The 14,073-nt window shown below is 37.0% G+C and overlaps 1 protein-coding gene across 1 annotated transcript in view; it reads left to right on the top strand.

Annotated features, from left to right (window-relative positions):
* Nucleotides 1-273: 273 nt before the first annotated feature.
* Nucleotides 274-14,073, top strand: part of exoc1 (exocyst complex component 1) — a gene marked incomplete at its 5' end in the record, with an annotated part of 23,626 nt that continues 9,826 nt past the window's right edge. The window contains 5 exons of the mRNA XM_048605456.1: nt 274-420; nt 2,817-2,976; nt 9,298-9,485; nt 10,963-11,190; nt 13,009-13,141. Of these exons, the coding sequence (XP_048461413.1) occupies nt 274-420; nt 2,817-2,976; nt 9,298-9,485; nt 10,963-11,190; nt 13,009-13,141 (856 nt within the window). The remainder of the gene's footprint in view (nt 421-2,816; nt 2,977-9,297; nt 9,486-10,962; nt 11,191-13,008; nt 13,142-14,073) is intronic.

The raw sequence follows: 14,073 nt of genomic DNA, 5'->3' as shown, positions 1-14,073 counted from the left end.
TTTCTGAAGAAGGGTCTAGGCCTGAAACGTCAGCTTTCCTGCTCCTCGGATGCTGCTTGGCCTGCTGTGTTCATCCAGCTCTGCACCTTGTTATCTCAGATTCTCCAGCATCTGCAGTTCCTACTATCTCTGGCTTAAAATTGAGCAAGGTGTAGTTCACACCTTTTGTGTGTGACCTTCACAAATAATTAAATAAATATTACTTCTCTGTTGGTATTTTAGATTGCTACTGTTCCCTCTTTAATTTTTTTCTGTCTACACCTGAGTTCTTAATGTTTGATATTTGTAGTAACAACTGAACGACCAGTCCAGGTAAATGTTGTAAAGGTGAAGAAATCTGATAAGGGGGATTTCTACAAACGGCAAACTGCATGGGCACTGCGAGATTTGGCTGTCGTTGATGCAAAAGATGCCAACAAGGTATGATGTGAAGTAATTAAAAGCCTGAGGACACTAAGAATTATGCAGCATTTTAGTGCAAGTGATTGAACTTACAATGGTAATAACCATAATCAATTGGAAACATCCTTTTTTTTTGTTCTCTATTTTGTTTACTGGTTCAGTCATATGAAATACTTTAAAATGTTGCAACATCTTAATGCTGGAGAAATCTTTGGGCACATTTTTGTTTCCATTCTTGATATTCAAGGTAATTTCTTGTTTTACAGCTCTTCATCAGAAGACTAAAGCACTTCTAAAAGATAACTTATTATTTTGATCTTTTTATTACCTCTCCCCTGTCCTGCTCTATTATATTTCTCAAATGTTGAGAAATCATTTTGGGTTTCATAATATGACTTTTATTTCAAGTTTGACTTAGAAATTAAATTGAGTTCTCGAAGATCAAATAAATTAGCAAATATTAATTTGCTGTAATTTCAGTGCTTGTGGTTGCATCTGATAGAATATGGCTTGCTAGGAAGGTGAAAGAATTTGACAGAAGTCCAAATTGCATTCTGTAAGTGCATATCCTGTCAATTAATTGTGAAGCTTGGCTTTGTTAAGCACAAAAGCTGATAGCCCAGTGTCCCACCCTACCAGTACTAGCAGTGACCATGAGTACACAAAATAAAATTCTATTGGAGAAAAATTGATTTGAAGCAGAAAAAAGTGTGTGATAATATTTTCAATAGGAAGTATTTCCTTACCCCTATTCAACTCCTCCTCTCTTCCCTCTCCTAATAAAATGGTAAGTTCATTTAAAATGAGAAAACCTTTGTCGGGGATATTAATCTTTGACCACTCTGTTCCACAGAGCTCTACCAATCTACACATACAGCAAGATGCATCAGTACCCAAAAATGGGAGGGTGAGTAAGCTAAACAGCTCCACAGGAAATCTTAAAAACTTCCTGATTCTGGATGCTAGTTGGGAAATGCATTTGCTGGGAAAATCCTTATACTTAAGAAAATACACCCATGCTCAACTGATACTGAAATTTCCCACCTCAAACCTCTCAACTGGTATCCAGGACCAGAAATCTACTGGATTTCCTGTGGAATGTTTCGCTGACAGTTTGAAGCTGATGTTAGGGGAGCAGCTGCAGAGAAGGAGAGCCCAGAACTGCTTCTGTCCTTTTTTTCCCCAGTATTTGTGTTGATATCAATTTATTTAGTTCAATAATGTAAATGCTTTAACACAATTATGACTTTCATTGGGCTGACTTTCTCCTTCCTGCAGTGCAACCAGTGCCTCAGCTCATAAAGGTAACCAGACAGAAGCTTGTGCATTTAGATCTTGTGGATGCCATGTCCTCTCATTGCCAATGAGAATCCCTCATTTTGACCAAGAATACAGCTGGTGAACTTCTCCCTTTAAAAAGGAAATTGTATGTGTTTTAAACAGGCCATATTATGGGATTCACTTGGCAATGAAGATTATCACTTCTAACATTTCATTGATATTGATAGCTTTGTAGCTATCAATAAACAACATACATTTATACAGTAACTTTAATGTAGAAACACATCCCATTGTATTTCACAGATATAATCAAAATATCAGCACCACACCAAGAAGGATATTAGAAAGGGTAACTAAAAGTTTCCTCAAAAGGCCGGCATTTTGATATGGTCTTAAAAGAGAAGATGCAGCTGAAGGACCAATGATCAACCACTTTGAGACACAGACAGATAAAAGAACAACTCCCATTGGTGGGATAAAAGTATAAGAACCTGTAGTCAGAAATAATGAGTTGGTGAAGAGGTAGAGAAAAAAGTTAAAGACTTACAGGAGACTACAGAGATGGAGTTGAGAAAGTCCAAGCATGAATTTAAACATGAGAACTGGAAATTTAAATTTGACGACTGGTTTGCCAACACCTCAACATATGCCAATTAGGATAAGAGCAGGATTTGTCCTGGTATAGGACATAAGTATCAGAGTTCTGAATAAGCTGAAGTTTAGAGATTGAAAGATGGAGAAAAGAGCATAAGTGTTAAGTCTGGAAAAGACAGAGTTCTAGCAGAGTTTAGAAAATAAGAAATGTTATGGCAATGGAAGTAGTTTCAGTGATAAAAGGAATATGGGGTTGGAAGCTTAGCTTGTGCTCCAGTGGGATGCCAAGTTTATTTGCAGCCTGGTTAACATTTTGAACAATGACGGAAAGGAACCTGTCAACTAGGTGCCAAAATTCAAATGCAACTTCAGGGTTTGTTGGCTTGTGTACAAAAAATTCTTAACTTGAGTACATAGTTTAAAAGTTTGAAATGTAACATCAATTTCAGCCATATCACTATCATCTACTTCATCATAATGGTTGCTTTTCCAAATTTCAGTGCTTTATCTAAGTGGATTCATATAATTCATGTTTGCAGGAGAATCCAGAGTTCGATTTACACTTTGAAAAAGTTTACAAGTGGGTTGCCAGCAGCACAGCAGAGAAAAATGCTTTTATTTCCTGTATTTGGAAGCTTAATCAGCGATACCTTAGAAAGAAACTTGAGTTTATCAATGTTAGCTCTCAGTTATTGGAAGGTAAGATCTGGTGTGGTGATCAATTCTTTTTTGAAGAAAATTGCTGTTCTCACTTGGGTTTCAAGATAAACTTTCTACATGTGTTAAATTATTGTGATTATTTGCTGTTAAGTATGGAAACCAAAGTTTCCTTCCAGGCTCTTTGTTACATAATAGAATTTGTTCCTTGCAACTCTTTCTTGCACCATTATCTTTTTATTAAGTAGTATTAAATGCAATGTAATTGGCATCTGAAAAAGCATTATTGCAGCACACTCGTATGATAGGTAATTGATCTTTTTCTAAATTTTCAATAATAGGTACATTACAATATTGAAATCAAGCTAAAAGTTACACTATTTCATCCCATTTTACTATATGTTTTATCTCTTGTCCTTCATAGAATGCACAGTATGACTAGTGACCGTTGGATGCATTGCTGTACATAAAATTTGAATTGGTATATTGCTTTGTGAATAGATATTTTAATGGCTAGTCATCAGTCTTTTCACATTTGTAAATGTTTACTTAAAATTTAGATGTCAAAAATGAGTGAAAGCAATGACTTTACTTGTGATGCCATTACTTGAAAGCCTTTTGTGATGCTGAATGTGGGCAAGCCTTGGTGTGTTAAATAACTCAATGTAATAAGGTACCTTTGTAATCTGTATTGTGACCTGTTGCTGTTATATTTCTTTGCTTACCTTCCTTTAATCCTCTTTCTCTATTCTTTCTCTGCAAAGAACTTCCTAAAGTTACAGAAGGTTGGTAACATTTTTCTTACTTTCTTTCTGGTGTGATTCTGTAATTCATGTGCTGCCTTATCTAATGCAGTACAGGGGTTCAAATAAAGAAAAGGAAAAAAATCACATTTTTATAACAATTTCACAACACCAAAGCATCCCAGAGCACTTCACATTAGTTTTTGATTAATTGCAAGTCAAAGTTGTATTGCAGTTTTCCCATGTTCTTCTTTTGGATGGCCTGTTTAGCCAATCCTTTGCTTTTTGCATGTAGGGACTTCCTGATATTACATGTGTAATTGTCAATAGCAAGTACTGGAATATGCGAATGACCTCTTCATTGTTTTATAATATGGTAACTTAATTATATGGTTAGCCATTACTTTTCACAGAACTTACAATACCCCGATCACTGTTTTCCGAAGGTGCCAGCTGCCTCTTTCTTCTGCCAAAGTTTTTAAAAACTGATTACTTGATCTTTGTAAATGAATCCTTAGAGTCCAAAATCTTATTTTATATCAAAGCATTATTGAAATTAAAAAGCACAAAAAGAATTGTTGACCTGTTTTTCCTTTCCTCCCATGTTTTTTTCTGCTCTCTTAAATCCCATCTTTTCATTACATGTGTTGTCTTCATCTGAAATATTAACCTATCTTTTCAAATGCTTAATGTTTATTTCCAGCATTTCTTCTTTTAATTTCTACCTAATATTTGCTTGCATAGTATTTGTTCTGATTCTGAAAACTGATTGTAGCAGTGTTAGCAAGTGATGGATGCCTACTGCATATTAATGTGGATGGCATTATAAGAGCGCATCCACTCTGTTTTAAGAAGGTGATCGATGACTACAATCTTTTTTTTTGAGGGTTTTCAGTTTAATAACTTTAACATTTTAGTTTTTGATTAATTGCAAGTCAAAATTCTATTGCGGTTTTCCCTAGCTCCATGTTGTTCTTTTGGATGGCAGGTCAAGTATGTGAGTTTTCATGGTTTGGTTAGGACAACAGTCTGTGCTAATATAGAAAAGTATTCATGGTGGAGTATTTTGAAGTGTGTGGGAGGTGACTGAAATTGAAGAGACGTGTTTTGAAATGGGAAGCAGTGCGTTTTAGAGAACGTGTTACAGGCAGAGCTGTGCCAGCTACAAGGTGAGCGGCTGAGGATAGGAAGGATTTGATAAGACATGCAAAAGTAAGTCAGAAATGCACAAGGAAAAAACGACGGAAGAATTACCAAAGCAAATGTAGTCTTCAGCAAGCTTCATAAGTCAGACTGAAGTGAAGAGGAATAAGTCTACCTGTCACATTGGAACAAAACAGGAGCCCTGTCCACTTTGCTGTACATATGTAAGACTTCGACTGTGTTCCAGTGTAATGCCAAGAATTCCACCATTTTCACTTTAGCTGCCTTCAGTATGGAAAGACAAAATACCAAATGCTGAGGTACTCACTGAGCTGGCATGCTAAGCATCAACATCATATTTAGACAGTCACAACTGAGTTTGGCTATTCAAGTAGCTAGAACACATAAACCTTTGCTTAACAAAGCCAATCTTCTTTTGAGATGATACAAAGAACTTTGGATCTGCAATAAAAACAAATTGCTGGTGAAACTCAGCAGGTCAGGCAGCATCTGTGGGAAGAAGACAAAGTTAATGTTTTAAGTCAGGTGATTCTTCAACAGAACTCTTCTGTCGAGAGTTTGTCTCTTGGCTACGCTCTTATGATAGTCCAAGGAAGTGATACAAGGATACTCAGAAGGTTTCACTTAGGAGTTTTGATATGAACTTTGAGTCCTGTCAGGAACCACCCCCCCACCCCCCCCTCCACCGATCGCTGCTTTTGTCATCACCAAATATGATGTGGTGAGACCTCCTTCAAGAGCAAGCGCAAATCAGAGGAAGAGAGAAAACTCGAGAGGAAATCCTGAACTAGCAATTCATTCAAAATTCAGTTATCTGTAGTATCCTGTCCTATTACCAGCTGAACCTTCTGGTCACAGATCAGTCTTAGCAGCCATCTACATACCTTCTGAATGCCCAGATAATGAATGTAATAGTGTTTGCTGATGAAGAAGAGGAATGATTTGGAATTTCTGGGGGTGTTGGAGTTCACTCGAGGGTCAGTGATGGAGGCAACAATTAATTTGTTTAAGGCCAGTGTTAATACTATTGTGCATAATTTGGGTATCTTCTTTTTTAGAAAGATCATTAAAACCACAGGCAAGGTATAACAGATTCATCAAGTATAAACTCAGATGACAAATTTAATTCTGAAGAGATTTAATTATTATGAGATTTTAATAGAGATTTTTTAAGTCTAGAAGGTTTTTGGTAGAATGAACAAGGAGAGTCAGTTTTCTTCAATTTGAGAGTCAGCGAAGGGGTCGTAACATTTGTAAGACTGAAACCATTGCTTTTAGTCCAAGTTTCAAATTCTAATCCATCAGTACTGACCCTTGATCTCCTTTGGTATCCTTCTGCGATAAAACCAATTCGTTTATAACCTTGATGTCACACTTAATTCTGAGTCGAGCAACTGATTTTTTTTTTAATATTATTTCCTGGGTTGTGGGCATTGTTGTCAGGGCCAACATTTTTAGCCCACCCTAATTGTCCCAGAGGTGAGTGGCTTGCAAAGCCATTTCAGAGAGCAGTTTAGAATTAACCACATCTGAGGCTCTGAGGTGGAGTTGCATATAGGGCAAACTGGTAAGGATGGCATGGCAGATTTCCTTCCCTGGAGTAAACATCCATATAGGTAGTCCTTCAAAAGTTTAGATTATGTGCACCTCAGGACTTTCCCAGGGTCCCAATGTGCACAAGCACATTTTAAGTTTGTGCATTGTTGCGCCCAATATTGGAAGATCTAGCCCAATGTTTAAAATGTGATGGCTCCGGCAAACAATGAGAGTCAGTAAAATTGATGCTTTAAGTTCAGAAATTATGTTTAAACTGCAAGTATCAGGGAAAGTATGCATTAGTTTGCTGTTTATATGTTATGGAAGTACTCTTATTTTCATTTTGCCTTGTAAAAATGAAGAAAAGCAAGATGACACAAAACATACTCTTGTTAAATTTTTGGCCTTGAAATTATTGGTTTTGTAGTCATTACTGGTGTCAATTTTATCTTTTCACACTGTAAAAGTTACAATTTTATGATGTCTGAAATTTTAAGCAGAGTTGTTATTGCTAATTGTAAACACCGAATAATCAGCCTTCAAGGATCATCAATCCCATGATTTAAAAATAGAGACTAGACTAAATATGCAACTGAACGCATTATTTTATGCAGCATACAAAGAATATAGTTCATATGATCTTTCTATTTTGAAGCATTTGAAATGTATGATAAATTGTTCTTTAACTGTTATACACAGAAATCCACAACCAATATCCTATCTTTATTTTCTATTTTGTAGCTTTTATTAGAATTTTATCACTTATTTGAACCCCTGAGTATAATATGATTACACATTGTGAGCTGCTTTTTAGTTCCTTCTCAGTAGGCCTTAATGAAATGCACAAAATAAGATACTAATGAAAACTGAACTATTTAACCCAACATTCTTTCAAGTCCATCATTTGTCATATAATGTATATATGTGATTTAATATTACAATATAGAAACATACGGAAGCTTAAAACACTTGGTAATTAACATAACTCCTGGAATAAGCAATATGCTTGTATTTCAATCATGTTTAGAAATCTGCTGAATATACTCTGCAATGTGTACAACTGTTTTTCACATATCCATTAAGAAGGTATTGTTAAACATTATGAAGGATGACCAATAGAGCTCACCACTAGGATTTTGTATAACTTGAAAATATTTACTGACGTAAATGTGTTTAAAGATATTTCATGTAAGATAACTTCAGAAAATGTCATAATTTTGAGCCACACTGGCTTTCCAACCTTTCTCAGCCTCTTAACTGATGATATTGTTAGTTGAGTAAATTATGAAGGTTATGTGTTGGAATGATTAATTAATTTGTTGACAGTGGAATTTTGGATCCACATTTATTCAGAGAAAATGGTAAAGCAATAATTTTCAATGTTAAATAGCTATTTGTTTATTAAATTGAAAGTTATTGCGTGGTGTTGCCTTCAGTTGTTTGTATTATTGCTTAGTAAAGGCTGTATGACCTTAATCTGGCATCCCTGGCACCTGCTGTTCTTCCAGTTCTCCCATTGTGGCATCTAGTGGCTCTGCATTGATCTTTGTTCGTATAATAATTTTGTTGCACTTTGTCCATTTTGGATACCCTGAATACTGTTTTTGATACCCACTGGAAATTTATTCAAAAATTAGCCATATGATTTGTTAAAAGTCAAAGTGAGTTCTTTTAAAGTATTTTGTATATGGAAAATTCTTGACCTTTCTAGGTCCGACAAAATCTCTGGTACAGCAAAGACCAGGTTCCAAGAGTGCCGGATTAGAGAGATATGAGCCATATGACTATTGATATTGCAATGAGCAATGATAGATAGACGTGGAATAACTGAAGTAGGATTTCCTCCTCTGAATGGACTTGTTAGGAAATTTGCATTTACTATTTTGAGTTGTACAGTGTTAATAATGGTTGCTGCAATGTATTATATTGTTTAAAGAGTCACTTGTTGGTCCTGGTTTTAATTAATATTTAACACTGAAATCTTGTTTTGTTATATTCTCTTAACCACATGCTTTGCTTAAGTCACCATTCCGCTTCTTAGAGCTTGACAGTGATTGTCAGCAAAGTATTTCCATCATGGGAAGTATTGCAGCTGAGCCTGAGCCCCTACACCTTGAAACGGAGATGTAGCAAGACAGTATGAGAATCTGCTTCATTCCTGTTAACTAACCTAGAAACACCGAAGCCAACTAAAGAGCCTCTAACCCTCACGACTGCAACAGCTAAAATTGCCTAACCCTCTACAGACCAAAGTGAAATGAGGAACTTTACTGCCCTGTATGACTGAACAACAGCACTGAGTAAACACAACCATCGGGGTAGTTGCACATAAGTAAACTTATCAAATGTATAGGCAGTGCAAGGGCCTACATCATAACTTTGAAAATTTTAAGTCCATTAATAAAATCTATAACCTTCATGTAAATCGTGAATCATAATGGATGTTCGTGAACTTAGTTATAATCTATCATCATGTATACGTTAAGCACAAACCTGTTCTGAGGAAGGGTCACTGGACCTGAAATGTTAACTCTGATTTCTCTCCACAGACGCTGCCAGACCTGCTGAGCTTTTCCAACAATTTCTGTTTTTGTTTCTGATTTCCAGCATTTGCAGGTCTTTTGATTTTTATTTAGTATTTTACATAACATTGCTGCGTTTCTTTGTAACCACACAAAACAAGAGCTATCTGACAGCTCATTACATTTTCTGTGCAGCCCTGGAGCATTTCTTTTAGTGCAGTTATCCCACTGATTTTCCCCTCAGCTATTACTGATTCTGAAATATCTTTCTAAATATGATTTACTAAATATGTTGTCAGGTTAAATGATTTATACCTTGCTACCAAATTAAATACTTTTTAATAGTACTCTAGCATTATGACATTGAATCAAGCAACATCTTATCAATTTCTCCAAAGAGTCTGTTCCAAGTGGTGAAAATCAGAGTGTGGCTGGTGGAGATGAGGAATCTTTGGATGAATACCAGGAGCTGAATACAAGAGAAGAACAGGATATTGAGATAATGATGGACGGTTGTGAATATGCCATCTCAAATGCTGAAGCCTTTGCAGAAAAACTATCTAGAGAATTGCAGGTGCTGGATGGGGTGAGTATTAGAATATAAAAGTGTTAGTAGTTTGCTCCAAAGGAAAGATGACATCAAGTGATGACAGCATGTTCAATGTTAGCTGTGCCTGGATATTTCACATCTCATGTATTGTAAGATTTTTTTCATTTTTTTTTTGTCCTTTAGCAATCCAAAATAATTAAAGTAATGTTGATTATAGACAATAATGGTTGGTTTGGCTGCCCCCTTAAAGTTCAGATATTGTATACAGACCTTAATGTCCAGATATCAAATGTCTAAATTATGGAGTTAGAACATTTCCTTTCAACCCGCTATTGTTATTTAAGGTTGTCCACGATGTAGATGGATCCCAAAAGCAAACCCTGCCCATCTGCCACTGTTTAAATATGCTGGTTGATGCTAAAAAGGTCATAAATTTGCTTCTCAAACAAGCCAGTAGAAGATTTTTCTAGCAAGGTTTTTTATTCTTTTGCATTTTTCCAGTCTTCCTCCCTTAGCAGCTATATTAAATCCAGGATAACTCCGTAATTGTTCAGGAATGTATTTGAAACTACTTTGTTTGAATCAAGGCAATTGAAAAGTAACGACAAAGACTGTACTTGAAATTTCAGCAAAGCAGTCAGTGACAGTTTGAAGAAAATTCTGGCAGTTTCTCCGTTCTTTCAGGACTTTCCAATTTTGTGTAATAGATTAATTTATGAAAAATAAAGTGGATTTCGGCATTCAGGATCAATTTTATATTTAAACAATTCCAAGATAGATAAATGAGTTTTCAAAAAGGATCACTTGACTGATTTCTGGTTCTCTTCACTGATGCTGCCACACCTGACATTTAACAGCAATTTCTGCTTTTATTTCATATTTCCATCATCCGCAGTTCTTTGGGGCTTTTTTTTTGTCTTAGATGAGACTTAGTTGTACATATGTAACTAAAATTTTGCTGTTATTTTATGACCAGCAGAAGCAGGGTCTCTGAATTTTTTTCAAGGTTGAACTGGATAGATTCCTGACTGCTAAGGAGGTCAAAAGATTTAGGGAGTAGACATGAAAGTAGAGCTTACAATTGGGTCACCCATGATCTGATCATATGGCTGAGCAGACTTGAACGTGCAAACTTACTCTGAACGTGCATTTCCTACTCTGAACGTGCATTTCCTACTCTGAACGTGCATTTCCTACTCTGAACGTGCATTTCCTACTCTGAACGTTAGAGAACTGCATGGAATTTAATCTATCATTTTCAAAATTAAGACAAGCTATTAGAGGAATAAAATAGTGCAATGCACTATACCCATAAATGTTACTGTTTTCCCTGTTTATTGAAAGCTTAACTAGAGTTAAAGAGAAAAATAGATCAAAACTTTGGATAGCTGGAAGTACCAGTAAGTTCTGAAATCCAAGCTAAAGTAATCGATGGTAAGTAGATTAAAAAGTAGAGTAAAAAATGTAACACTAACTTAAACTTTACCTGACACAGAAATTGTCTTATTTTCAGGCCAATATCCAATCAATTATGGCTTCAGAAAAGCAAGTGAACATTCTGATGCAACTGCTGGATGAAGCACTTAAGGAAGTAGATGAAATTGAGCATAAGCTGAGCAGTTATGAAGAAATGCTGCAGAGTGTAAAGGAACAGATGGATCACATCTCTCAAAGCAATGACCTCATACAGCTCAGTAACACTAACAACATGAAGCTTCTGGAAGAAATAGAATTTCTGGTGGTATGTGAGATATTTTTCCTCCCTGCAAACCTAACAATGAATTAATATTGATTGCTGAGTTAATGCTGAATGTTTCTACCTCTACAGTTATGCTGTAGAATTTGAAACAATGTACTTAAAATGCATATGCTAATCTGTCACCACTTGCATTTTGGCTGAGAAATTCAATATAAGATTGGACGTCAGGTGGTATTTACATGTATTTGTAAGGTCCTAGATTTTTCAAACTTGTCCTTATTTTTGTATAGTTCCATTGGCTGGAGAAATGGTGTAGGAAGGGAGGATTTAAGATTTCTCGGGCATTGGGACACATCTGGACGTATAAAAGGAGGACAGGTTCTATCTTAACAAGACAGGATTATTATCCTCAAAGGGAGATTTGCTATTGGGGAGGCTTTAAACCAGTCTGTCAGTGGGTTGTAAACCTGAGGGGGGTTTTGTTGAGAAAATCTAGAGAAGTACAAAAGTAACAAACAGAAGTGAAGGGAGTTGTAACAAATGTCAACGTCATGTAGTCAAAATGCAAAAAACGGGGAAAAGGCGAATTAAAAACACTTATGTGAATGTGATGGGTGAATTGATGGAGCAAATAGAACTAAACAGGTGTAACTTAGTTGCTATCACAGATGTGACTGCGAACTGCATATTCAAGGATATTCCTCATTTAGCAATGATGGGCTAAAAGGAAAGATCACAAGAATATGATGTAGATACTTATAGATGAAGCTAAAAGACAAGAGACAGCAAACGTTTTTAGGAATTGTTTATTGCCACCATACAACAGCAGAAACGTATGGAACAGTATAAACCAGGAAATTAGAAGCTGTACATAACAAGGACTGGCAAATCTAGTGAGATCCAGTGCTGTGGAGGAAAGTATATGGGATGATTTTGTCATTGTACTTTGGGGAAATAACAGGGCAACAGGCTATTTTAGATATGGTATTGTGCAATGAGAAAAGGCTAATTAATAATCTTGCTGAATAGTGACCATAATATGGTAGAGTTTTCACTAAATCTGTGTTACCTGTTATAACTGTGCTCTTGGGCTACACGGTTCTAGCTGGTTCCAATGAAGTGCACGTTTAAAAGTTCTTGAATTGTAGCTGTGCCAACAATATGCCCCTGCATGCACTGCGTGTTAGATAAATAGAAACTCTGAAGGTGCATGCAGATTTGCTTGGAGTTTCTTAAACAAGATAATGACTTATGCATTATGCATTCAGCAGACTTCTTGCCTGAATTTAATGCTATTGAGTAATGGGTTAATCAAATAAATTCCTGTGTTGCTATTGCAAACAACTGGAAGTTATACCTAATACATAATCGTGGAGTTTATTTCATAGAATCCCTACAATGTGGAAACAGGCACTTTGGCCCAACATGTCCACACCGACCCTCCAGACATCCCACCCAGACCCATCCCCCTATAACCCACCTAATCCACACATCCCTGAACACTACAGGGTAATTTAGCATGGCCAATCCACCTAGCCTGCACATCTTTTGACTGTGGGAGGAAACCGGAGCACCTGGAGGAACCTACGCAGACATGGGGAGAATGTGCGAACTCCACACAGACAGTCGCCTGAGGGTGGAATTGAACCTGGGTCCCTGGCACTGTGAGGCAGCAGTGCTAACCACTGAGCCACTGTTTCAAGTTGTAACCAGAGCAATTGGATCCATGAGCGATTAAACAGGTCATACAAACTGAAAATCTGAATGATGGGCTCCATCTATATCTAGTACATGCATTGTTCTCTTTTGTCAGAGTCAATGTGTCCTGTAATCTGCACTGTATGTGTTCTTATTTTTCAGAACTATTTAGACCTATCCAAAGGTCATATTAAAGCCCTTACAGATGGGGATCTTTCTTCTTCTAAAGGAATTGAAGCATGCACCAATGCTGCAGAGGCCCTTCTGCAATGTATGAATGTAGCCCTTCGACCAGGTATTATGATTTTAATATGTAATACATCTAGCAGTTTTTTTCTTGTTACTTTGTAAAGGTCTTTATTGTTCCGTGTTTTCCTATTTGGCAAATGCATTCCATTATTTCCACAGTGTAAGATTTTTTATTCACTAGGGGGACTTGGACATTGCTGGCTGGCTAGCATTCATTGCCCTTCCATAGTTGCCTTTGAGAAGGTGGTAGTGAGCTGCCACCTTCAACTGATGTAGATCCACAATGCTGTTAGGGATGGAGTTCCAGAATTTTGACCCACGACATTGAAGGAACAGCAAAATATTTCCAATTTAGGATGGTGAGTGGCCTGGAGGGAACATTGCAGGGGTGGTATTCCCATGTGTCTCCTGACTTTTCCTTCTAGATAGAAGCGGCCATGGGTTTTGAATGTGTTTTCTAAGCTCTTTGGTGAATTTCTGCCGTGCATCTTGTAGCCAGTACACACAGCTGCTACTGAGCATCGGTGGTGAAGGGAGTGAATGTTGTGCCAGTCAAGCATACTTTATCCTGGATGGTGCTGAGCTGCATTCATCCAGGCAAGTGGGGAAAATGTTAATCATTTACAGGATGAGGGCGTCGCTGGCCAGACCAGCATTTACTGCCCATCCCTAATTACCCAGAGGGCACATTGCTATGGGTCTGGAATCATGCGTATTGCCAGACCAGGTAAGAATGACAGTGTACTTCCCTAAAGGACATTAGTGAACCAGATGAGCTTTTCCAACAATCGACAACGGTTTCGTGATTATCACCTAGAGCCTTAATTCTAGATTTTCATTGAATTCAAATTCCACCATTTGCCATGGCAGGATTTGAACCCAGGTCCCAGAATGTTGGATAACAAGGTGTAGAGCTGGATGAACACAGCAGGCCAAGCAGCATCAGAGGAGCAGGAAAGCTGACGTTTCGGGCCTAGA

This window comes from Rhincodon typus, chromosome 1 (assembly GCF_021869965.1).
Source record: "Rhincodon typus isolate 14 chromosome 1, sRhiTyp1.1, whole genome shotgun sequence".
In the NCBI taxonomy this organism is placed as follows: Eukaryota; Metazoa; Chordata; class Chondrichthyes; order Orectolobiformes; family Rhincodontidae; genus Rhincodon; species Rhincodon typus.
Note: the sequence above shows the minus strand (reverse complement) of the source record. Positions and strands in the feature narration are given on the sequence as shown.